General features: G+C 47.7%; 1 protein-coding gene and 5 non-coding genes across 13 annotated transcripts in view; 3 read left to right on the top strand and 3 right to left on the bottom strand.

Annotated features, from left to right (window-relative positions):
* Window positions 1-1,115: 1,115 nt before the first annotated feature.
* TRNAY-GUA (transfer RNA tyrosine (anticodon GUA)) lies at window positions 1,116-1,205 on the bottom strand. Its single transcript is given in 2 exon segments — window positions 1,116-1,151; window positions 1,169-1,205. It is a non-coding gene; the product is annotated as a tRNA-Tyr (tRNA).
* A 317-nt stretch (window positions 1,206-1,522) lies between these two features.
* TRNAR-ACG (transfer RNA arginine (anticodon ACG)) lies at window positions 1,523-1,595 on the top strand. Its single transcript has one exon. It is a non-coding gene; the product is annotated as a tRNA-Arg (tRNA).
* Window positions 1,596-2,398: 803 nt separating this feature from the next.
* TRNAR-ACG (transfer RNA arginine (anticodon ACG)) lies at window positions 2,399-2,471 on the bottom strand. The gene has a single exon. It is a non-coding gene; the product is annotated as a tRNA-Arg (tRNA).
* Window positions 2,472-2,646: 175 nt separating this feature from the next.
* On the top strand, window positions 2,647-2,736 carry TRNAY-GUA (transfer RNA tyrosine (anticodon GUA)). Its single transcript is given in 2 exon segments — window positions 2,647-2,683; window positions 2,701-2,736. It is a non-coding gene; the product is annotated as a tRNA-Tyr (tRNA).
* Window positions 2,737-4,264: 1,528 nt separating this feature from the next.
* Window positions 4,265-4,337, bottom strand: TRNAR-ACG (transfer RNA arginine (anticodon ACG)). The gene has a single exon. It is a non-coding gene; the product is annotated as a tRNA-Arg (tRNA).
* Window positions 4,338-20,914: 16,577 nt separating this feature from the next.
* TRIM55 (tripartite motif containing 55) overlaps window positions 20,915-25,820 on the top strand; it is a 37,120-nt gene continuing 32,214 nt past the window's right edge. For 2 of the 8 annotated variants that reach the window (XM_065831776.2, XM_065831773.2), the window contains exons 1-2: window positions 20,922-21,283; window positions 21,642-21,814. In XM_065831776.2, coding sequence (XP_065687848.1) covers window positions 21,095-21,283; window positions 21,642-21,814 — 362 coding nt within the window. In that variant the 5' untranslated portion in view covers window positions 20,922-21,094. Of the gene's footprint in view, window positions 21,284-21,641; window positions 21,815-25,820 lie in introns of all 8 variants that reach the window. The other 6 variants (XM_071804071.1, XM_065831774.2, XM_065831772.2 and 3 more) reach the window with 6 other exon arrangements.

Genomic DNA, 25,820 nt, shown 5'->3' with positions numbered 1-25,820 from the left:
TCACCCAAAATACCAAATGGAAGAGGCATTGTAGAAGATGTAGGCCTACCATCAACACAAATAGTTATTTAGGTAATTTGTGCACAAGTTTGTACAATAAACCACTCTGCTTAATCCAAAAAACATCAAACATAATCATATGTAATTTAATTTTATTATCTGTCTTCCCTCAGAATGAATACCCAAGGTATGGGCATGGTTTCAGTCAAAAACATTTTTTTAGAATAAAATCATTAAATAAAAATGATGAAGCATACAAAACTGAGTGCAGTTAAAATCAGTGATTTTTTTTCTATGCTATCGTTTCCTATAGAAAAGAAAATGTTTGTTGTCCTGTTACAGAGCAGGGAGAAAGACCGAAGGTGACAGTAATCCCCTTGCTTCCCTCCACAAGCTAAAGTCAGCTAAACCATCACATCCAGCATCTCCTTTCTCTTTCAGAGGGATGAACAGGGACAGAGTTCCATGCAAGAGGCCTCAGTCCTATGTGCCAGTGTTTCCCGTCCCAGGGTTTGGAAGACAATAGCATGGGATGACTGCACAGTAGCCAACACCCACAAGATAATCCCAGAAAGATGCTGGTAAAAACATGCAATTTCTCTCTAGTGGAGAGAGTTAACACATGAGTTAAGTATCACCGGGCTGGATTGGAAAGTGCGTTCCTGTTGTGGCAGTATGCAAATGTACAGCTGCTTCCTTATTCTGGAAAAATAGTGTCTAGACATTTTGGGGACAGGAGAGGAGGTTTGGAAAAAAGCCCCTCAGAATTTCAACATCCTAATTAACTGTGGTGAGATGAAGGGATCTCAACAGGTATCCTCCTGCACTAACTTGCTTTGTGAGGGCTTGTGGTAAGTTGGAGTGAGAACACCACCACATCTTGTTTTCATTTAAAAATTAACGAGGTGTTGGCAATCGCGCAGCAGGCGCAGCAGCCTCTGCTCCTGCAGCAATTAGCTCCTGCTGAAAGTCAGGGACTCACAGCAGAAGAAGCTCCGTTTGAGATGCAGCTGGATCTCTTCGGGGAAAACTTCCATATCTGCAACTGGTTAAACGGATAGCCGTTTATTATAACACTTCGTGTTGGTTAAAGAAGAAGGAAAAAAACTGACGTCTCCTTCGAGCCGGAATCGAACCAGCGACCTAAGGATTCCCGCGGGCTACGCCTCTACAGTCCTCCGCTCTACCAGCTGAGCTATCGAAGGGACCTACGCAACCAGCCTGCGCAGCGCTACAAGAACCCAGCGCGGCTCGCGTAGACAATGTGCATGCGCAGTGCGCACAGTGGCAGGGCGGACGTTAGCCCTGGGCCAGGGCTCGCCGCGAGGCCTCTGCTGGCAGCTCTGGTGGAAGCGCCCCCTGCCGGCGCGCTGGGGCGGGGCCTCGGGGCGGGGGGCTCTGGGGTGCGGAGGGGCGGGGTGGTGGGGAGGGGTGCGGAGGGGCGGGGTGGGGGGGAGGGCTGCGCGCTAGCGCTGCGCTGTAGGGAAGTACGACATAGAGGGAGTACGACGTAGAAGCAGGCGGGCCAGTGGCGCAATGGATAACGCGTCTGACTACGGATCAGAAGATTGTAGGTTCGACTCCTGCCTGGCTCGACACCTTTTTTTGATTCCCATCACCGTTAAGCACTCGAGTTCGTCACTCCGTGCGGGACTGCTATTAATCCGAGCTCTTCATGGAGTGTTGTTTACGCGTCCAAAGCAAAGATGTCGATGTAAGAAACTCTAGAACGCCATCTGGGCTTAAGCTCCTCAGACGATCTAAATTCGCAGCTTCTTAAATGCATTAACCATTCCAGCAAATTAACCCAATTAATGGACCAGTAAATGACAGGAGAAGAAATCTTTCAGCCCCAAGGACAGGAGCAATGTGCTCATCGTTGGCCTAATAGAGTATGGGTAGTCTTACAAACGACGTTGCACTGAACAACCATGAGGCCACTGAGGGCAGCAAGCAGCGCTGCTGTGGTGAGAACTCTTATTTTCACAGTGATTATTCGTTAGTCCGGAAAAGGGTGAGAGCAACCTCGTTGTGCAGTTGGATGAAAATCACATGATTTTGCAAAAACCCACTTTTGATGTATGTAAATGGCCATGCAGCATTTAAAGAACAGCTTACAACCAGGAGAGGCAAGGAAGTCATCCCACAGCTTCAGAATAGCCACAATCTGTGGATTCGGTGCAAATTTACTATAAAAAGTGGTTCTTGTTGTTATGAATAAATAACTGAGTCAGTTTGTTAGTGCTACTAACAGCTAGAATCGCCATCCTTCTCATTTTGCTCTGTCTGAACTGTGCTGGTACAGGAGGAGAGAGAGGCCAGGCCGATTCCGTTTGCTGCTCCATGGGGGGAAAGAAAACGCGGCCAAGCGAGGCGAACCGAGGCACCAAAACGTTTTCGAGCCAGGCAGGAGTCGAACCTACAATCTTCTGATCCGTAGTCAGACGCGTTATCCATTGCGCCACTGGCCCGGCACGCGGCGACGACCCCAACTTCCGCCCGCCTCAGCGAGCCCGTTCTGCGGCTGGCCCCAGTGCGCATGCGCTGTTCTCCTCGCCGACAGCTGCCTAGGTAAAGCGCATGCTCAGAGCTCGGTGTGGGGCGGGGCGGTGCCTTGAGCGGCTGGTGGGGGAGGGCCCGCCGGTCCCTTCGATAGCTCAGCTGGTAGAGCGGAGGACTGTAGAGGCGCAGCCTGCGGGAATCCTTAGGTCGCTGGTTCGATTCCGGCTCGAAGGAGACGCCGTATATTTTCGTGCTCGGGGAATTATTAATTTTTCGGCCCCTCGGTGGTGCGGGGGGGGCGCGGCCGCCGCTCCCGCCGGTCCCCCGGTCCGACTAACAGTCAAATCAATCCACTGCCCAGTGTGGGACAGGGCACAGTCTCCATCCAGGGCCACAAGATGAATTTTTTTCTTTTCTTGGTTAAGATTCACCCTCTCTGATGTAAATGTCTCTTCTAGTTTGTGTAGAACTTCGTGCCAACTCCTTTATTCCTTTTCACCCATTCAGTAGCACCCCTTTTTCCTTTTCCTAAAGGATAGCTCATAAAATAAAACCACACATAGAGCTCCTTCTGGAGAAGGGACCATCTCCTTTCCTCCTGTCTCCAAGGTATTTTTTGTCTCCCACCCATCCAGAAAGTATCGACACGCGTGTGTTTCTGTGTAACTGATTAATAAGTGAAAAAAAGGCAGAGGTTAAAAAAAGAAAAAGAAAAAAAGTATAAAACCACAACAGAGTGAAAGCCAAGAAAGGAAAAGGAAAAAAATATTAAAACAAATCACTCAGAAAATGTAGGCACTGGTCTTGGGGCTTGCTAAATGTTAAGCAACTATTCTGCCTCTCGAGCTGTGGGCCTGTTACATTGAGGTAACTGCTTGGCTCAGCTTCCCACTCTTCTAGGACACATTCATGTATTTAAATGTGCTAAGTGCTTTTTTACTAAAAGAACAGCCTAGTCAGTGCAGAAACAACAGTGTAGATAGCTAAATATCTCGTTTAGGAGCTAAGTATTGGCAACCTATCACCTGCAAGTGCTTAATTATTTCTGTATCTGGTCTCCAGCAAGGACCAATAATTATTTGTGTTCATGTATACTGTTCAATGATTTGTATCACTTAATAATGAAAGATGCCAGAGATTATAAAAGCACCATTCATAAAAGATTTCACTCTGATACAATGGGTCACCGGTGGGCAGGCAAAGAGATGGAGCAGGTGTTGCTAAATGGCCTGACAGGTATTGGGGGGGAGGACATCTGCTCCAACAAAAGGAAATTTTCATCTCCCTCGTTGTAAGAAAAGATTCGTTTCATTTTCAAGCAAGAGCTGCCTCTTCTTCTTGGTAAAGGGGGAATAGAATAAATCGCAGGGGAGTTAGGAGCATGAGGATATAAATTTTCAGTTTGTCTGGAGTATTTCAATGGAGAGATTGTGAAAATTAGGTGCTGCTGGCTGACTGATGTATTTTGAGATCTGTGGCATGTGCACAGACAAGACGTTTCACTGATCACAAAGGTGAGACACCATTGGAAATGAGAGAGCAGTTTCCCAATTTTGTTAGTATCTGAAACATCATTATTTCTTGACTTAGGTACATGTTTAAGGGTATCCATTTCAAATACCATAAACAGACGCTTCTATTTGTATCTACTCTTCACCTGGTTTGAATTGAGTGGGATTTCAGGGTCACCACATCCCTCCAGTTATCGCTCAGTGAGCAGCATCGGTCTCGATGACATCCTTGGCCAAAAAGAAACCACACCCGAGCCAGGCAGGAGTCGAACCTACAATCTTCTGATCCGTAGTCAGACGCGTTATCCATTGCGCCACTGGCCCCTAGTGGTGAGAAAATAGTAACGCGGGCCGTATTGTTGGTGGGGCGCGATCGGGGGGGTGCTGCTAATCTGGGGGCTGCTGGTCAGGAGTAGTCCTGGCTGGCGGGAGGTGGAGGTGGGATCTGCCTGGGCTTCCACCATGCTGTTGCAGAAGAGCTTTATAGACTCCACCTCGCGCTTGGTCCTGCCTCCAGAGATGGACCCCAGAGAAGACAGGCAGGTCCTGCAGGGTCGGGACAAGCTGCCTGGTGTAGCACAGAGTCAATCCAGAGGGACAGGGTGGCTCTAAAGGTACCATGGTACCATCAGCACTTCGTCTTCCAGTTCACTTCACTCTGCTATCTCACCAACACCTCTTCTTTTACAGTGTACCTGCCTCATGTCTTCACGTTGGTTCCTGCCCCGTGCTCTGAGCTATTCTTGGTCTGTACTCTGTATTTTCTTCTTGCAGCTCAGACAATTGTCTTTGAATTCCCAGAACAGGCTTTACCTTTGAATCCAAACAAAGCACCATGTTGGTGCTTCAGGAAGGAGACCATTGTGGCTGTGGTTTTGGTCACCTGGTATGCCCCACAAAGGCCATAACATCCCAGAACTCATTTGTCATTTTTTCCTTGTCAATCAGATGCAAAGTAAATTTTGCTTTTCCAGGGAGAGCCAGGAAGATCAGTAGCATTTGGGATTCAACCTTGGGACTTCTTGATGATGCTTCCTGCATGCTTTTCTGAGCCCTTCACTGACCTCACAGCAGCCAAACTGCTAGTCCATTGCTGAGGCAAAAGGATGCTGGGGCAGGAATTAGCTGGGCTCGTTTGGAGAGCTTTAAACTAGGCTCGAAGGGGGATGGGGTTGTAGTTGGGCTTGTCCCAGTGGGGCAGCATTCTAAAACAGATGAGGACCGGGTGGCCTCCTGTGCCCCTAGGGAGAAATTGGTGTGCTCTGCTCGCTCCCTGAAATGCCTGTACACCAATGTGCGCAGCATGGGGAATAAGCAGGAGGAGTTAGAATCCTATGTTCGGTCGGGAGATTATGATCTGGTGGCAATTACAGAAACGTGGTGGGACAGTTCACATGACTGGAATGTGGTCATGGATGGCCACGCCCTTTTCAGGAAAGACAGGCCAGCCAGGCGTGGTGGTGGAGTTGCTCTCTATGTGAGAGAGCAACTGCAATGTACTAAATTCTGCCCAGGAGCGGATGAGGAACGAGTTGAGAGTGTATGGGTCAGGATCAAGGGACAGGCTGGCAGGGGTGATACTGTTGTAGGTGTCTATTACAGGCCACCAGATCAGGCTGAGGAAGTTGATGAGGCCTTCTATGCGCAGCTGAGAGTGGCCTCACAGTCACAGGCCCTGGCTGTTGTGGGTGATTTTAACTTCCCTGATGTTTGCTGGAAGGACCATTCAGCCAGCCAGCCACAGTCCAGGAGGTTCCTCCAGTGCATTGATGATAACTTCCTCATGCAGATGGTGGAGGAGCCGACCAGGAGAGGTGCACTGCTGGATCTCATCCTCACTAACAAAGAGGGTCTGGTCGAAGCAGTAAAGGTCGAGGGCTGCCTGGGTTGCAGTGACCACGAGATGGTGGAGTTCAGCATCTTGTGTGGCAGGAACAGAATAGCAAGTAGAATTGCAACCCTGGACTTTGGCAGGGCTAATTTCAGCCTTTCCAAGCAATTGCTGGGGGAAATCCCATGGGCAAGACTGCTTGAAGGAAAAGGGGCCCAAGACAGCTGGATTGCATTCAGAGATTGCTTCTTCCATGCTCAGGATCAGAGCATCCCCACACATAGGAAGTCGAGGAAGGGAGCCAGAAGGCCTGCGTGGTTGAATAGGGATCTGTTGGGTATGCTCAAGCAGAAGAGGAGAGTTTACAGGTCATGGAAGCAGGGGCTGGCCACGTGGGAGGAATATAAGGCTGCTGTTAGAGGATGCAGGAAGGCAGCTAGGGTAGCCAAGGCCTCCTTAGAATTACAGCTGGCGAGAGGGGTCAAGGACAGCAAGAAGAACTTTTTCAAACACATAGCAGATAAAACTAATACCAGAGGCAATGTAGGCCCACTGATGAATGAGGTGGGTGCCCTGGTGGCAGAAGACACAGAGAAGGCAGAATTGCTGAATGCCTTCTTTGTCTCTGTCTACTCCGCTGGAGGCTGTCCTGGGGAACCCTGTACCCCTGAGACCCCGGATGAAGCCAGGTTAATGGAGGAGTTTGCTTTAGTCGATGAGGACTGGGTTAGGGAACAATTAAATAGTCTGGACGTCCATAAATCCATGGGTCCAGATGGGATGCATCCACGGGTGCTGAGGGAGCTGGCTGAAGTCATTGCTAGACCGCTATCCATCATTTTTGCCAAGTCTTGGGAAACGGGAGAGGTGCCCGAGGATTGGAGGAAAGCAAATGTCACTCCAGTCTTCAAAAAGGGCAAGAAGGAGGACCCGGGTAATTATAGACCGGTCAGCCTCACCTCTGTCCCTGGGAAAGTAATGGAACAGCTTGTCCTTGGTGTCATCTCAAGGCACATCAGGGATAAGAGGGTCATTAGGGGCAGTCAGCATGGCTTTACCAAGGGTAAGTCATGCTTGACCAACCTCATAGCCTTTTATGAGAATGTAACAAGGTGGATGGATGATGGCAGAGCGGTGGATGTGGTCTACCTTGACTTCAGTAAAGCCTTTGACACAGTCCCTCACAGCATCCTCACAGCTAAATTGAGGAGGTGTGGTCTCGACAATAGAGTAGTGAGGTGGGTTGCAAACTGGCTTAAAGAGAGAAGCCAGAGAGTGGTGGTCAATGGTGCGGAGTCCAGTTGGAGGCCAGTATCTAGTGGAGTGCCTCAGGGGTCAGTACTGGGGCCAATATTATTCAATATATTCATTAATGATTTAGACGAGGGAATTGAGTGTACCATCAGCAAGTTTGCTGATGACACTAAGCTGGGAGGAGTGGCTGACACGCCAGAAGGCTGTGCTGCCATCCAGCGGGACCTGGACAGGCTGGAGAGTTGGGCGGGGGATAACCTGATGGAATTTAACAAGGGAAAGTGTAGAGTCCTGCATCTGGGCAGGAACAATCCCAAGTTCCAGTATAGGTTGGGGAATGACCTATTAGAGAGCAGTGTAGGGGAAAGGGACCTGGGGGTCCTGGTGGACAACAGGATGACCATGAGCCAGCACTGTGCCCTTGTGGCCAGGAAAGCTAATGGCATCCTTGGGTGTATTACAAGGCGGGTGGTCAGTAGATCGAGAGAGGTCCTCCTTCCCCTCTACTCCGCCCTGGTGAGACCCCATCTGGAATATTGTGTCCAGTTCTGGGCCCCTCAGTTCAAGAAGGACAGGGAACTGCTGGAGAGGGTCCAGCGTAGGGCAACAAAGATGATTAAGGGAGTGGAGCATCTCCCTTATGAAGAAAGGCTGAGGGAGCTGGGGCTCTTTAGTTTGGAGAAGAGGAGACTGAGGGGTGACCTTATTAATGTTTATAAATATATAAAGGGTGAGTGCCATGAGGATGGAGTCAGGCTCTTCTCAGTGGCAAACAATGATAGGACAAGGGGCAATGGGATCAAGCTGGAACACAAGAGGTTCCACCTAAATTTGAGAAAGAACTTCTTCTCACTGAGGGTAACAGAGCACTGGAACAGGCTACTCAGGGAGGTTGTGGAGTCTCCTTCCCTGGAGACATTCAAAGCCCGCCTGGACACATTCCTGTGCGACCTCACCTAGGCGTTCCTGCTCCAGCAGGGGGATTGGACTAGATGATCTTTTGAGGTCCCTTCCAATCCCAAACATACTGTGATACTGTGTGATACTGTGATAATAACCTGGGTGGCAGTGAGCTGTTGGGTTCTTTACAATAGTAGCCTTTGATTGCTGTTTGATTTCTGGCACTTGTCCTTAGGGTTTTCATAAACAGGTCTGTACCAGAGAGAGCCTGGCTGCCAAAAACAAACTACATATGTAGCCCTCGCTTCATTAGACAAACAGACAGAAAAAGAAAAGAAAAAAAAAAAGGCTCTTTTTTCCATTCCTTAGAAGCAAGATGGGATTCACATAACCTGCTTCCAGGGAAAATGCTGGGAGCTGTTGGAGACAGATATTAATCACTGCAATGCTACCTGAATATGCATTGCTACTGTACCTCCCTCAGCAGTGGTGATTTTTACAGATTGCTGAGATAAGTGGCAGCTTTTGGCTTGGCTTGCTTGTGAACACTCCTGGTGATGGGTGCACTCCGCCTCCTTGAACTAACTGAACTTCTGCCCAAGCAGATGCTCAGCAAGTAGGCCTAACCAAAGTTAATCCTATTGGGAGGCAATCAGCAAGAACACAGCACCAACCCCTTGCAAAATAATTAAAAAAATAAAAAAGGTTTGGGAGGAGACTGGGCTGATAAGCAGCTGAAACTATACTAACACAGTAGAAAATCTGACTACAGAGCAACCACTTTACACTAAAATCTTTGCAACGATCAGGATCTGTTGAGCAATCCCTCCAGAGCAGATGGCTGCATGCAGGGATCTCCCCTCAAGCAGGGACACCTCTAAATGTCACCCCTTAAGGCTAAGAGATCCTTTACCTGACACCAGGCATTGCTGGGTTAGTAAGTCACGGTTTTTGTATGCATGTAACATTTAAGATATGTATAGCAAGCTTAAGAGATAATCTTCGTACCCCATACTAACTTTAGGAGAATATTGACCACCAATCCATCTGTACTTATTAAATATTTTACACATCTAAATTTACTGATTAAAACTCAATAAACTAACTACTAGATTGAAAGGAGGATGAGCCAATTTAGGAGCTCCTTGCTCCAAAACAAAGAGGTCTCACTTCTCCTCCCCTCTTCTCCACTATGCTTAGCTACACAATTTGCCTTGTCCCTGCTCTGGTGACCAATGATTGCTCTAGGCACCCAAGTCAGCTTGATAATCCAGCAAAGAAGTGGGTAATTTTCTAATGGTCAGTGAGGTGGATCAGCTCAGCTGGTACAAATGCTGGGGCCTTGCGGCCAGGGCCAGCACGAGGAAGGTGAGAGGCACAGGCTGCCCCATCCTGCTGTCCAGAGCAACTTGTCCACTTGCACCTGCTTGTGCAACTGCAGCCCAAAGAGGTCGGTCATGCTGAGACAACGTAGCAGAAGACACAGGGTGGAAGCGAGGTGTAAAACGTAGAGATGGTATCCAGTAGGTGAGAGGTAGAGCTGTTGTCTGCCTCCACAGACGACTCACTTTTGTTCTGTTATTTTCATCCTCTCTTCATTTTTCTTCTTGCTCTCTTTATTATTTGCAGGTGCTAGCAAGGTGGGCCGTGAAGACAAGGCCAAATTCCTCCTGATTGCCTCAGGCCAGTGCAAAGGACTACGTATCCAGAGGAGAAGATCCTTCATAAGCAGAGACTTGCAAATACCTCCTCTTTTTCAGACAGGTTTTGGTTTTCTTCCCCTTGAATAATTGTGAAAAACCATAAAGTAAATGAAAGGGGGTGAGCGAGTCTAAATTGCTCTTGGGTATATAACAACAGGAAGTATGCAGTTGCAAACAGGAGTTTGCACGGATGAAGGTAGTTAATTTTTCTAGTTGGGCAGCTTGGATTTGCACCCATTCCTCCAGCTGGCAGCCAGAGAGATCATCTGCCCCATGCCCAAGCCAGGCAGGATAGAGAGCTCTCATGTATTTTCTCAGAATACCTAGGAATGTTACCCCTGCTGTGATGATGGGACAAAGGATTATGTTAGAAAAGGGTAATTTCTCAGGTTTCCATGCACTTCCAACGGAAGTGCTCTGCAAGGCCGCTTGATTTTGACTAGGGGAGCATGTTCTGCATTCGAGAGGAACCATGTTGTGGTGCTCTGCAATTTGGAAAGCAGCTCCTGGTGTGATGGGCCCTGCTCAAACTCAGGACAGGGCTGCAGCCAAGAATAATGATTTAAGGTGAAAGCTTGGTCAAGCAGGGAACCATCCTCGTGCCTGGATGAAGCTGGATCCAGAGCTGGGAAATCAGGCTACTGGCCTGGGGAGGGGACAAACGCAGGTAAGAGCTGAAATGAGAAGAGGTGATATACGTCTAGAAGACACTTCTCCCCTCCTGCCCATTGCTTGTCCAGGGTGTGAGGGGTCTGCAACTGAGGGAAGGCACATTCAGTAACGCTTGGGATATGAGGGAGAACAAGCTGGCAACCTGGAGTGCTTGTGATGTGCCCCAAGCTCAACACGGGGATTTACCACATCCTTTGGCAAGGAACAAGTCATTAGTATCCAATTACACTGAAATCATACTTAATTCAAGACAGGTTAAGGCAAAAAGCAAATAAAAACATTTACTCATAGCTGCCAAGATAGATAAATTTATAAAAGAGATAGGTGGAGAAATGAGAGAAAACCAGGCTTCGGTTACTGCCTTTGAAGATTAAATCAGCAAGGTCATTCCTTCATATCCAGGCATTTTGCCGGAGGCTCTCCTGACAGAGTGAGGAGCCCAAAGCCTATCTTCCTCCACACCTTACACCTCAGGCTGTGTTGACCAAGAAGTATTTCGTCCTGGGGTAACAAAGCACCTCTCATGTTAAATTTCCTCTTAATAAACCAAATTCTTCCCTTCCAAGGAGATCCACCGCTTTAGCAAGGAGCTTCTTCTATTTCTTCCCTATCCAGGAGACAAGCTGGCCCTTCCTCTTGGCAAAAATAAGGATGATTTCATTCCTTTAGCATTACCTGGCCAGCTAACAATACCTTGGCTCAAATGCTAAGTGAGAGTGCTGCCAGGGGAAAGGTACTGGCTTGATGCCTGAATGCCACCAGTTTTTTTCCCCTTTTTTTAAAAAAGAACACAAAAAACTTTTTGTTCTGCAATAATGTAAACATCTCTTCTTTGCCTTGCCATTCTTATTTCAGTGCGCACACGGCATAGTGTGTGTGCCTTGTCAGCCTTGGTTTGGAGGGAACGTCTTGCATTGAGCTGGTGCTGGGATCAGGAGCGAGGGAAGCAGCTTCTGCCTGCTTGAGCAGAGGCTGCTCTGTGGTTCGCAGGACTTGTCTTTTCCAGGAGAGACTGAAACAGCCCATTCCCTTCATGGAAGAGGATGAAGGCACTGAAGGTGGATGTGGGAAGGATGAAAAGCAAGTTGTCATGGTGCTGTGAAGTAGAAGAGGAGGTGGGAAAGTTGTGCTGGGCTTGGGGAATCGCTTCAAAGGACATCCTGGGACTTACTGCTGTGTGCACACATGGTGTCCTTTCTTACCCTATTAGTGTGTCTTATTCCCTTTGCATCTTCTTTCCCTCTGCAAACTTTCTTCTTCCAGTCTTACAGAGTGGGCCCACATAGGGACCATGTGGAGATACCCGTTAGCCCACCAGGAGCACAGTTTCCTCCCTAAACTGGAAGAAAATGATCCAGGCACCTTTCTGCCTCTCTGCATGGCTCCTTCAGTACGTGGTGCCAGGGGAGGAGGGGGGACAACTCCAGCCCAGGGCCAGAGAGCAGAGGTACTGATCCTGCTACCCCCACATGCTGGATGGGCACACTTCCTTCAGAAATGCCCCCCAGCTGTAAAGTAAGGAAAAGGAAAGTGAGGGAAAATGGGTTCACCAAGGTGGAAAAGGTGGAGCTTCCTGCTCTACATGTTGGTCCTTCAGGTGCTTTATTTCTCAATTTCCAGCCTGGCACAACCTGTGAGGGTCAGCATAAAGATCATTTCAAATGGGGACATGTTAAGAAGTCACCAGAGGAAGGATGGGAGTGTTGTCACCTTCTTCAGGGCAAGAAGTTGATGCCTGAGTGGGTGACACCTGGCTTGATAAAGAGACATTCATACTTCCATGGGAGCGAATGATGGCTGACTTCACTTCCTGGGAATGAGCAACCAGTCTGGATGCATTTCAGACTAAAATCTGCCAGGGGCCCAAAGAATTGGCTATGAGACCTGGCATATCAGGAGCACCCTAATTAATGCAAGCTGAGCAATGACTTACAGAGAAAGCTTTTAAGGAACTACTATACCTTCTCAGGGCAATCACCTGCACACCAGCCAGTGACAGGTGAGAAGTCTTGCCAGTTCAGACAGGTAAGGGTAGGAGTCTGTTGAGCTTTTTTTAAATGTTCTATAAATATAATCTATTTTGGATGGATATTAATGGATGTTTCATGGATAAATGATTTTATTTGTGGCTTTGCCCCATCTCTTCTGGATTAAGTGAGATTTCAATGTGACTGGTTGCCCACTGGCATGTCTTCACAGGTTGCAGTCACCTGTGGTCACCTGACTCATATTGGGCTTCTCGGTATGTTCTCCAGAGTGTTAAAGGACAGCAGTAGCCATGCCTGCTCTGCTTTGGCTGCAGGAGCGAGGTCTCTGATGAGACATTCAAAACCTGGCTGGACACATTCCTGTGTAGCCTCATCTAGGTGTTCCTGCTCTGACAGGGGGATTGGACTAGATTATCCTTCAAGGTCCCTTCCAATCCCTAATGCTCTGTGATTCTGTGTGAGGTCAGGGATGGCAGAGGTATCCTCTGCTGTTTAGTGTGGACTAGGAGATTGCCCTGGGCTCGAGTCCTGAGGTTCTTCTTGGTGTCCAGCAGGGGCCAGATAAGAAGCCCAGTGATACCTTCCTGCCCACCCCGAAACCCCCTCTTCTTTGACTTGGAATTGAACCAGTGACTAAGGACTAACCTGAAAGTACCACAGGTCTCCATCCTGGGAGCTGAGCTATTGAAGGATGAGAGACGTGGTCCTGAGAGTGACTCTCATCAGGATCCCACAGCAGCACCAGACCTGGTTGTGTGATGGTGAGTGGCAGGCACGTCACTCTGGGATGTGGGGAACAAAGGCCTAAAAGGCACCTTCAATAAAAATTTCTGCACAGTGTGATGCTGCTGCAAAGCTGTCACCTCTCTGTGAAGTGCTTCGTAGCCATGATTAGGGACGGAAATAGCACCAAGGCCATGCTACGTAGGTAACTGGAAGAGGTATGATTTGTAGTCTACTCACACATAAATCTATTACCACTCCTCTCATGTTTGCGTTATAGTCTTTGGGATTATCAGAAGCAGCAGAAACACACTGTGTACTGCTCTAGCTTGTTTCCCCGAGTAAAACTCTTTGCACACCTGCAACAGAGCAGAGATGAGGGAGATCCAACCCCACAGCATTAGAAAAACAGTGGCACAAGTGATACGAGGAGGCAAAACTCCCAACAAGCAGGTTCACCACAGGACTGACTTTGTTGCACCACCTCTTCGGTCTTGCAGACTACATGCAGTTGGCCTTGTGCTCCACTAGCAGCAGCACCCTAAGTGCTTGATAACAGAAATGCACAGCAGCTCTGGTGCTAACCCTACACTCTGCTTTGCCACCACATCCCAGACCTCCCTGTGCCCCACGTGTGCCCATCCTCTCCCCCAGTCGCCTTCTCCTGATCCAGAGGGTGACTGTGGCAGGGGGAAATGGGATCAGCAGTGCCGCATTTTGCCAGCTCTTTGACTGCAGAGGTGGGACTAGGGAGTCAGGCATTGCCAGCTCCCAGCAGCACTCCTTCCCTTGCACACAGTGCTGGAGCAGTCTTCCTACCTGCTGATGGCTGGGGTCACTGGCTAGGTGAGGCAGAGACAGGGGGAGAAGGGGTGGGGAGAGGGGAGAGAAAGCCACAAACTCTTTGTCTTCTCCCAAGATTGTGGTAACAGATTACTGTGATGCAGTTCACTGCCATGAACAACTCATTCATATCGCCCAACCCTGACTGCAGGGGTGTAGGACTTCATGGTGAGAGATGTGCATCCTCAGGCAGTCTTACCCAAGCTTTCCATGCAAAACACAAATTTTACTTCAAAGCTGACCCTTTCATGGCAAGGTCAAAGCCTTTGAAGAGTCACTGAAATCTGATTTATTCTGTGGCCAAGGGACTTGCTCTCTGGCCTTTCTTCCCTTACATTCCCTAAACTCAGCCAGAATCAGAAAAGCTGACTTCTGGGGAACAGCTTGATGGGAAAGGGGAATGCAACACCATGCATGTGGGCACGGGCTGGTGTGCTTGAGATGCTTCCTGCAGTGATAATTCAAAAGTATGTTAATCTAATAGACTGTTCCTTGATACAGTGCAAACAATGTCACAGCAGATGGCATCCCTGATCATAGCTTGAAGGGTGTTCTTTCAACTCCTGCCCCTCTTGAAGGTGCTTCCAGCTGTTGTTCTTGCCAACACCTGCATCTCTCCCTCATGCATTGTGCTCCCTGACACTTGCATGAATCTCACATGGGGGGAAAGAACTTGTCTGGAAAATGTCCAAAAGGTAAACTTGCTCTCCTAATTTGACTTCAAAAGACAAAAAGGCGTTAGCACTCAGAAAGGAATGGTCATGCCGGTTTTGCTGTACACCTGAAGAGTATTTACAGGGCAAAGGAGGACACGCAAGGAAAACAGAGAGAAGTTTGAAATACAGCAGAGCAGAAAAAGCTAAAGGACAGAGGTATCACTGGTGCTAAGCCGGTGCCCAGCTGCGTCAGGTAATGCCTTCCTGTCTGAAAACCTTTCTGCCCCCACACTCAATATTTTATTTCAACTGTAACAGCAGGACGTTCAATTCTTTCTCTTCCAATACTGAATTTCTATTGTGTCCTGAAGGAATGGCCCTCAGGATGGATATGGATGAAAACATAACCCAGGCCAACCTGGGGAGCTGGGACGGAGCCTCAGCAGGTCTCTGAGACAGTGTAAAGTCATGTGCTGACTGTAACCCTAAAACCAGTCTCTCCTGTGAACTACGGACCCCAGTATTGTCCTGAAAAAAAAAAAACAAACAAACAACAAAACCCGCATTCCTCTGCTCTGCAGCTGAGCTATGGAAGAGACAGACTGAAATAGCATCGAGAGTGACCCATGTTGAGTGGACCAGGGCTGGGGAGAAACATGACACTGGGACAGGGCTGTATCCCTGCGAAGTGATGAGCTGACACCAGCTGGGAAGCCTGAGCTGGATCTGTGCTATGAAACGCAAGTCACTTCTCTGTTGAACATCACTATCCTTTCCTAACAACAGAGCTGGGGTTGCGGCCCCGGGGGCTGAAGGGGAGTGCTATGGGCTGTCAAGGCCAGAGCAGAAATGAAGTATTTTCACCAGCCAAAATTCTTACTGTTAGAACTCCGCAACTGCCTTTTCCTTACATTCTGGTATGCTCGGGAGACCCCCCTACCATTGCCACCACTTGATTTTTTTTTTTTAATATCCTTTCTTCCTTCACAATTCTTTCTCGCTACATGGCACTTCTGGGGGTGTGGAAAAGCAAGGCTGTGCCTGTTATCTGTTAAACTTGTCCCTAGCCCTGGAGAGGAGCTATTTTTAAGTAGGCAGTAGTGCAGGGCTATTTCTTCCCCACATGCAGTACTTCCTCTATGCAGTGCTTTGGACATATTTTTATACCTTGCCTGTGAAATGTCGATCTCTTTCTAGCAGTAATGTGTTGAGGGGATGAGGGCTGGGGAACCTCTGGGCTTGTAAAGTTGTGTATGGTTTGAGGAGATGCTGAACCACTAATCTGATGTTTGTTATTCCACAACACAAGCAGCCTGTCTTTCCAGGTTCACAATTTTGAGACTTCATAGAATACAGATAATTGCAGAGGAGGTGATAAATGCCTCATCTTAATCGCCGTTTGGGGTCACCCTGCCTCCCTGAAGGTTATGGCCTGACCACCATTTCTCATCCTGGCCTCAAGGACTGTGAGGACACCAGGACTTTCTGTTGGGAGAGCTTTCTGTTCCCCTGTGGTCCCTAAAGGTGGGTGACACTTGGTTCCACACTGGTCTGCTGGCATTGCTGGAGAGCAGCGGGAAGCCCCAGGACCCTCCTTCTCCCAGGCAGGCAGCCAGGAGCAGTGACCCCATGGGTTGGTGTTCACTGGCAGCAGAGCCACGGTGTGAGCCACAGTGACTCCCCAATGGACTTGATACATGGACCCTCCCTGTTTCAGGTTTTTTTAATCCAAATCTCTGAGGTTTGTCAGCTATACTTTATGTTGGTACTGCTGATGAACCTGGAACAGAAATGATAATCCAGTTCATCTGCCCTTTCATCCCATGTTTCTGTACATTTGCTGTAGACTGTGGAAGCTCCTTGAGCATAGATAAGCCCAGAGAAAGCAAACATCATCCCTTTGACTGGTCTTTGTAGCTTGTCCCTGAAATCCTGTGCTCCTGCACATTTGATGAGCTCCCAGTGACTCACCCTTAGAATTGCTTTGAGCTTGTCCCTGCTGCTGTGATTTTGTATGTGCAAAAGGAAATTTTGAAAGATGTCATTATCTCACATGCTGGTCCTTGTTTTCCTGGAGATCTGAAACTGCTTTTCAGATTGTTTTTAGAAGGTCTCCAAATACTGACTGCATATGGCCTGTCATCACATATGAAGTATACTAAGACAAATATGTATGTTGAGTGGAAAAATGTCAGTCTCAAAAGGCAGCCGTTTTTGAAAACACTTACCCCTGTTGCAAAGGTTCTCTTTGGCTGTATAAATTGAGTCATGTACAAGGGCAGTTTCAGGATTTATTGTGGGATGTTTAGTGATCACAATAAAATCATGAAATGCAAGATACTGTTTAAAGTTTGCACTTGCATAGGTAGGAGGGCTTAATCTTGTAGCTGGCTCATTGGCTTAGTGAGTTATTGCAAATATAAATGAAATTTGAGTTTCTGCAACATGCCTGGTGTAGGTGGGAATGATGGTGCTCACCATCCACTGCTGAGGAACTACTTGCTGCAGGGTAAATGGGCACAGATGAAAGGTAAGATGGATGGATGGAGAACCTGTCCCCTACCTCCTCAAGGGATACTTGGCTAAAAAGATTAATATTTTCAGTTAAAACAACAAGCAGAGTTAGAAGGATGGGAGAGGGGAAGGCCACATTGTCATTTTACCCTAAATCTCACATTCAGGTGGGCAGAAATGGAGGCAGCAGCCTCATTTTTGTCAGGATGTTGTGCTGCTTGGGCAGCCAAGATTTCTCACCAGAGGTGAGCAAGGCAGGGCAAAGCTGAGGGAAGACGGGCAGGTGGGTCCGTCAAACACGAAGCCCTCAGGTGAGCCCCCATGCCTCAGGAGTGCTGGGCGCTGCTGGAGGCCATGGGATGAGGACGGGTGTCATTCCTGCCCTGGGACGATGGGCAGCTGCCCACCTGCCTTAGCTGCTGGTGGAGGGGTCCGTCTGCCCCGGGGCTGGGTGGCAGGGGTGGCAGGTGCTCATTCGTCCCCAGGGACAGGCAGGAGGTGGGGTGGTTGCAGGCCAGGACACCATTGCTCTATGGAGCAGGATGCTCCATGCCACCCACCATGCCCAGATGAGGATATTTAGGCAAGGATCCTGGTGCTTGCTGAGCAGGTTTTGTCTCTGCTGAGCTTGGTGGCAAGGAAAGTCACACGGGAGTTATCCTCTGGGAAAAATAGGCTTTTTTTCCTTTGTTTTTCAGTCACGCAAAAGAGCCACAGGACAGATTTTCTGTGACTGACACACGAGAGCTTCACAGCACTGGTACAAGAGGTTGCAGAGGGGAATTTTGTGAATGCAAAACCCAGGGATGTCATTATGGCATTGAAATTTGAACCTGGACATCATTCAACCTCTCCTTCCTCCTCCAAATCCCTCTCCTAAACCCAGTGCTTTGCAGCCAGCCTTCCAGGCTCTCCTGGCCATCAGTCCACAGCCTGCAAGCTGTTATTCAGCTGCAAAAATAGAGGAGTTAGAAGTGATGTCCATAAAAGTGAGCATATCTAGGAAGTAGTGTTCTGATTGTGTCAGCAAAGACGGGTAGCATTCCCAGGCAAGCAATACTGGAAAAAAAACCCAAACATTTAGAAATGGTATTTTCTTCTTGGTGACGGCTGGCAGACATCCAGAGTTTCTTTCCAGGAGTGGGGTTCTCTTGCCATTTGTTCATCCCTTCAGAGATGGCTTGGGTTGCTGGCTCTTTGGAGGTGGAGAGCTGTGAGTGCTGGTGATCTTCCCTTGTGGGTGTGGAAGGGGAGGAACAGGAGAGTGACAGGTTGCTGGGCTCTTTCTCAGTGCAAGTGCTTCGAAGTCCAGCCTAAGTAATCTCTGCCAAAGACCAGCTGCAGGACCGTCCCATGCCTTTGCAGCCTCTTGGACTTTGCTCTTCTCTTCCTCCTTGTTGTAGTGTGGTCGTATGACAAGTGGCTTTACTGGTACTTCTCACCCAGCTTTTGAAAGTGTAGCCAAGCCTCCACATTTCTCTACTGGGCAATCACTGCTGTGCTTTGTAATACTTTGACAGACAAACCTGTACTAATTTTTCATGTCTCTGAACTACATATTCCTTCCAGAAAAGTATTCAGCTTGGGCGTGGCTCCAGAAGGTGAGTTTGTCTGTGTTTTATCATCTCCTTTCTGTGATTGTGCTGTTTATTATCTGTTCTGTGTTAGTGTGCTTGAGCACCCAGAAAGGGGAAAACCAGCAGCAGACTGTCCCTCACCTTGTTGTCATCAGATGCTCTCTGTAGATGCATCAGGTGTCACGCTCAGCCTGTTTACAGAAGGCTTTTGAGGGCTACCACAGGTAAGTATGAATTCATCAGCATTACATCCAGCGGCGCATTACATGCTGAGAGGTGCTTCATTCATTGTCCAAAGGTCTGGCACAGCAGCACGATCCTCCAGCTTTTTTCCATGCCGAGAACACACCCTCCTTGACATCGCCATATGCAGGTGTTTCTGTGCACTGACATCTCCAACCTTCAGCTTTTCCTCCCAGAATTACTCTGTTCCTGCCTGTGCAGAGGGGTGCGAGCACCTGCCTCACCAGACGAAGACAGCTTTCCTTATCTAATTCCAAGCCCCTTATTAAAGCAGGTTTAGATGCACGAGGGGCAGCTGACTCAGAGTTTGGAATGAGCCATTTGAATTCCTCCAGACGCGAAAGCCACCTCTGACCCAGCCGGGGAAGGGAGGGGAAGAAGAGAAACATCTTCTGGCTGCTGCCAGGAAAGGCTCCTCTGCCAAAGCCCCAGCTGTCCGCGGCTCAGCTGCTGGCGCAGTTTCTTGCACTTGGCTCTGAGCTCTCATCTGCACCAGGCAGCCGAGGCAAAGGTGTGGTTTCAAATGGGTTTAACTAAGCTATTATAAACTTCTCATTAATGTAAAACTTCAGAAAAGTCTATTTGGTTTTATGTGGCTGCTGACAAATGTATGTGTCTATGTAGGGGAAATACCTGATCGTTGGGATGCGAATGGGTACGGGATTTCACCCAAAGGCTAAAAAGGTATTCAAGGCATTGAAAATAAAATAGTCAATAATAAACTGAATTTAATGTAATTCATTGCCATTGCATGCAGAGAATAGGATTTATTTTCATGTGGAAACCAACAAAAACCTTCAGTTTTTATATTTCCCTGAAGGGCACAGTGTCCAGACTGGGGTTGCACACAGATATAGGGCTCTGCATTGGAGCTGGGGGTCTACCCCTGGACACACAGGGGACTTGCTCCGCCATTCTATAGCATATTTCAGATGCAAGCCCTATACAGTCATGAAGTAATACAAACTTGTAAGATTTCTACACAGAGACTTTATAGAGAAAGTATTGTAGTTACTGATTAAAAAGTAAGACAACAGTCTCACTATAGGTACAGTACAGTGGCAAAGTGATTTTGTACAGTACATGCAGGAATTTTGCCGTAAATTTGAGGATGAGTTATTTATTGGTTGTACAGTTGTGTGATAAATTATTGGCAAGTAGAAGCACAGATGGCTTTCCCTTAAGATCAGGCATCACATGCCACAAATTATCTGGGAAATTGTCATTTTAAAAATAACTCTGAAGCAAGTGCCAAGCTGAGAGGGATATCAGTGTCTAATAAACAGATATAAACACAGCAGTGCCCAAAACTAAAATATATTTGAATTAAACTATATGGAGAGAAAGCATATACAATTACCACCTATTCTCTAGCAGTACAAATTCAGGCTTTTTAGACTGTACTTCTTCTGTCTCTTTCTCATCAGGAAATCCAAATAATGTTTTGGTGCATATTTAAGCTGCTGTGGAGTTAGTGGGTTGAAGAGTTGTGTTAGATTCTTACAGCTCCTAAAAAAAAATCATACCAGAAGAAAGTTAAGCACAGTTATAGGCAGGCAATATTTTTTAACTGTTTTTTGATGTGATGACATGTTTACACCCTGAAGTGTCGGAGCTCCAGCACAGCCATCACTCCTATTGTCATCTCCAGCAATCGTATGTGCTTCACACCTTGGAAAGGCAAGATCCTGGAGCCTGCTGAAACACAGGGGCAAAACTACATCCTGCATCTCATGGCCACAGCTGCTTGCTCAAAACAGAGTATTTATTGTGTGGCTGGGCTGACTGAGGCAGCCCTGCACTCTCTGCTTGCCATGCAGAGATAAGGGGGGGAGCGGATTGCGCCTGCTTATCTCTTAGCCCCCTCCTCCTCGAGGGGTGAAGGCTGCCATGTGTGAGTGAGGAGAGCCAGGGCTCTGCCGGCTGCCTTCCCGTCCCCCCACCAGCCGTCACCTGTCCCCGCCTGTCCCCCTCTCACGCGCTTATATGGGCACAGCAGGGTGGCATCTTGTGACGCTGTGATGCTAAAAACAGCCCCCGGCTCTCTTCAGCCCCTCGTTTAAACAATGTCCTCCGGCCAGAGCAACCCAGAGAGCCTCTGATCACAACGCAGCCTTGGACTTATTTCAAGGGAAATTAACCCGGAAACTCCTCCGCGAGGCAGTGATCCCGAGCATATGCCCCTGGAAAAGCTAGGGATGAGCTCCTCCCTGAGCTACAAGTCCTTCTCCAAAGAGCAGCAAACCATGGATAACCTGGAGAAACAGCTTATTTGCCCCATCTGCTTGGAGATGTTCACCAAGCCAGTGGTCATCCTGCCCTGCCAGCACAACCTCTGTCGGAAATGCGCCAGTGACATTTTCCAGGTAGGTTTCTTCCCACAGAAAGCTTTGTTTTCTGGGCAGCGCTGGCTGAAATGAATGGAAAAGCAGATTTTTTAACACGTTTTGGTTGCTTGCTTTTAACAGTCAGTAAGATGGGGGAGAGGGGAGTGATTTAAAGCAGAAGTTGAGTGTCCCCAGGGCCCAGGGCTGAGCTCAGAGCAAATTAAAGTGTCACCTGTTAGTGGCAGGGACGTGACCGCCTGTGTGACTTGCTCTCCTGGAGGTGACTTGTTGGAGCTACCCTCTCCCTGGACATACTCACAAATGGTGCTTTTGAAAGAGGTTTTCATGGTTCTACATGGCCTGATTCACCTCTCCTTGTGCTGCTTGGCAAGAGCAGGCCTCCAACCCCTACCTGCCGACCAGGGGAGGCACAACCGTGGCATCAGGAGGACGCTTTCGCTGCCCTTCCTGCAGACACGAAGTGGTTCTGGACCGGCACGGCGTCTACGGGCTGCAGAGGAACCTGCTGGTGGAGAACATCATCGATATCTACAAGCAGGAGTCCACGAGGTAACGAGTGAATGTGTGCCCTTCAGAGGGGATTTACCGCAAAAGCAGACATGGCCCAGGAGGTTGGTGGCCTTTGGTCCTTCTGTTTGGAGCACATGAGGTTGATCGAGATGTTTTCTCTCTTGGAAATGCAGAGAGAGGTCGTGCTGTGGTGCATGCCTGTCTGTTTGCTGTGCAATGAAGTCAGCTCTCACTGAGCACAGAAAACTGTATCCAAATAGATACTGACTTTCCCTGCTTCCACTTACAGCAGATGATAGTGCCATGCTTATTCACATGAACAACAATTACCCCTGCAAGCAAAGCCCCTGAAGTCAGCATGGCTATGCACATGAGTAAGGGAAAAGCAGCTAGGTTCACAAGGTTTCTTTTAAAAACAGTTCATGCGATTCTTATTTGTCTTTAACCTGCCTGTTCTCATGCTAAAGAAGGGAAATAAATTTCAAATCTTGTTAGATAATCCTGAGGGAAAGACAGTGCAAACAAGAAGAAAACTGAAATTCACACAGAAGATACCCTGCATCATAATGTCAAATCAAAATTCGATAAAAAAATCTCCATTCCTGACAGCTTAGGCTGTGAACTCATGAAATCAAGTCTTACTTAGGACTCCATAAAAGAGAAGGAATATCCAGAAATAATACGTATCAGTGCTGTGTGTGCTGGTTTTGTAAGGCAGGGTGTTTTGTACACCTGAAGGAAGGGTTCATCCTGGCTGTGCTCCCTGACAGTCTTGCCCACTCACCACAACACAGAGCTGGGTTTCGCAGCAGCAATGAGGTGGTATCACCAGAGCAGGTGGACGCAACCACCGTAGCTCAGTGCCTGGGACATCTTAAGGCACTTCTACCCTTCTCCGGCAGAGGAGGACAGTCACCAGCAGACAGGACGTTTAAGAACCCAACGGTGGCTTTGGCTGTTCTCGACTGTTTGAATCCCTATGGGCACTATTGTAGCTGGGCATAGGTTGGAGCTCCAAAGCGTTGGAGAGCATGAAGTTGGCTTAAAATTGTCCTGACTGATGCCCTTTGCACTCAGTGCCAAGGAAAGTTCAGCTACCCTTCTGTGTGTCATTCATAACCAAATATTATTTTAGTCAGGAAAATCTTGGAGGAAATGAATCAGGAAAGCTACGTTGGTGGACTTTGCTTTTGACCAAATAAGCTGGATGTGTGTGACATCATGTCTTTCTTGGTTTCATTGTAGTTTTGTTTGTTTGTTTTTAGCTCACAGTTGTATTTAACTTAAAAAATAAATAAGTGCAGTTTTATTTATTTAGTCTGTTAAGGTGCTTATTTAACCTTCATGGATGTCCTTAGAATGGAAGTTATCATCAGGGTTATGTAGTACCGGCAATGCATAGCAGCATTATCTAAACTATTTGGCACTTTGTAGGCCTCAGCTGCTTATCTCCCTCTGCCTAATGTTCCTCAGGCTCCCATGAGAATGTGAGCAAGATCTACCATAGCTTTACTCTGTGCTGTCCCACTGAAACCAAAAAAGTCAAGGGAAATCAAGTCTTCTCCGCTTCTTCCATTTGTACCAGTCTCTTCCACACTATGGGCTGGGGTCTGGCAGAGGAAGGCTGAGGTGTGACCTTTGCCTCCTCCTTTCTCCCAAGACAACCCTTCAAACTGGCAGCACCTGTGATTTCCAGACAGGAACCTCTTCCCCTCGAGTCCTCCTGTGGATGCAACTCGCCATAACTACATGTGCCAGAATGATGCCAGCTCCCAGGTGCATTTCACGCGAATTTCAGAGAGTGTGGGGTATTCAGGTAGAGAGCAAGCTTTATGTCCTACTTAGGTAAAAATATTTTTTTTAAAATTTGAGTTTCTATTTTAATTTTTTTAAAATAAACGCTGAGGCAAGAGGGAGCTATGAGGCTGGGAGGGTCTGCCCAAGCTCTCACATGCAGCTCATCCTATCACTAAAAATCACATCATATGGTCTTTTATCCCATTGCTCATCGAATTCCAGCTGACAGTAGTGTAGCCTGTTGCCCAATTTAGAATCTATTAGCAACACAAGGAAAGAAATCTTCAAGCAGGACATGGATCCTACTAATCTTTAAAGACCAACAAAGGACTGAACCTGGTGAAAATAAAATGGGCTAAAATACTAAACCAATCTTTCAAAGTCTGTAGGCCACTGATTACCTGAACTATCTGAAGAACACCAGGGTGCCTGCTGCCACCAGGAAATGGTAGCAACAGGAGGCTGTGACTTCTTGCAAGCTTTGGCAGCCTCTAACAAGCTCGGCTTGCTATTCCTGATCAGAAGGTGCTTTGGGCTTTGTTACTAGTGGAATCCTGATCGGAAAGGGCCGAGAGCTCTTTTTGCCTTGCACCTACTGGGGAGAGACCTGGGCACAGGCTGTCCCCATGCCGCAAGCACAGATGGAGCAGGAGGATCCCTGGAGACCGCAGTGAAAAAGATAGGGAGAGAGATCACCTGGATCTTCTCCAACTCCTCACAGAGACAAAGCCCCAAGCTCACCCATGCCTATGGTTTCCTTGAGCCAAGCATTTACAATAGTACTGGTGTTATGGAACTGCAGGAATCCCTATGTCCGTATTAATTTTTATAGTCTTCTCATTTTTTAAGCTTCATTTCTACCCTGGGTATCACTGGGCTTTTCACTGCTTTTGGGAGAATCCATCATTGTGGCTGATTTTCAAGGACCACCTCCTCCCAGCTCAAGAATGGTCTGTCCCCAATTACAGGAACTCGAGCAATGGTAGCAGGATACCCTCACTAATTAACAAGAAGCTCCTGATAAAAATAAAACATTAACAAAGAAACAAAAAGAAGGTGAACAGGTGACTCGGGAGTATTTTGAGACACCATCCAAGCATGTTCAAATGGACTCAGGAAAGCCAAAGCCTTCCTGGAACCGAAGCTGGTGAGGGACATGAAGGCCAACAAGAACTTCTACGGGTACATCAGCAGGCAAAGGAAGATTAGGACAAGTGTGAGCCCATTACTAAATGGAGCAGAGGCTCCTGTGACAAAGACCAAGGTTCTCAATGCCTTCTTTACCTCAGTCTTTACTAGTAAAATCAGTCTTCAGGAATCCCAGGCCCCTAAGACCAGTGGGAAAGTCTAGAGCAAGGAAAACTTACCCTCAGTGGAGGGGAACCAGGTTAGGGAATACTAAAAAAAATGGTAATCCTGATGAGAGACATCCATGCGTGGTGAAGGAGCTGGCTGATGTAATTGCAAGGCCACTCCCCGTAATCTTTGAAAGGCTGTGGTAATCAGGATAGGTTCCTGATGGCTGGACTGTAAGAAGGCAAATGTTACTCCAGTCTTCAAGAAGTGCAAGGAGGAGAACGCAGTGAACTATGGGCTGGTCATCCTCCACTGGTCCTTGGAAAACTGTTCAGGCAAACCCTCCTGGAAACCATTTTCAAATATATAGAAGACAAGAAGGTTATTAGAAATGGTGAGCATGGATTTTTGAAAGTGAAATCAGCCTGACCAATCTGATGGCCTTTTGTAGTGAGATGTCTGAGTGAATGAGAGGAGAGCAGTGGCTGTTGTTTATCTAGACTTTCAACACCAGACCCTGTAACATCTTTATTGACAAACTGATGAAATAAGGTCTAGAGAGGACAGTGAGGTTGACTAAACTGCCAGACTCAAAGGGTCACAGTAAGCAGCATGAAGTCATGTGCAGGCCAGTCATTGGTGGTGTCTGCCTGAGACTGACACTGGGGCCAATAAAGCTGAGTATATTCACTAATAGCCTGACTATGCCTCATACAGTCATGCAAATTCTCTTCATCTCTTGACCAGGTGCAGGCCCTAGGTGAGGTGATGGTACAGGAAGGCCTACGGCTACCTTAGAGTCTTCGGTAAAAACACTATCAAAGTTGGATTCAGGATTTCGGTAGAGACTTTCTTGGATTTGTAAAAATCCTAAGGAAAACACGTCTTCCAACTACCAGCAGTTCTCCTAAGGTCTTACTATGTCCTTAATTAAAGTGTACTCCTTTATACG

Source organism: Patagioenas fasciata, chromosome 2, assembly GCF_037038585.1.
Source record: "Patagioenas fasciata isolate bPatFas1 chromosome 2, bPatFas1.hap1, whole genome shotgun sequence".
In the NCBI taxonomy this organism is placed as follows: domain Eukaryota; kingdom Metazoa; phylum Chordata; class Aves; order Columbiformes; family Columbidae; genus Patagioenas; species Patagioenas fasciata.
This window is presented reverse-complemented; position numbering and strand designations above follow the sequence as displayed.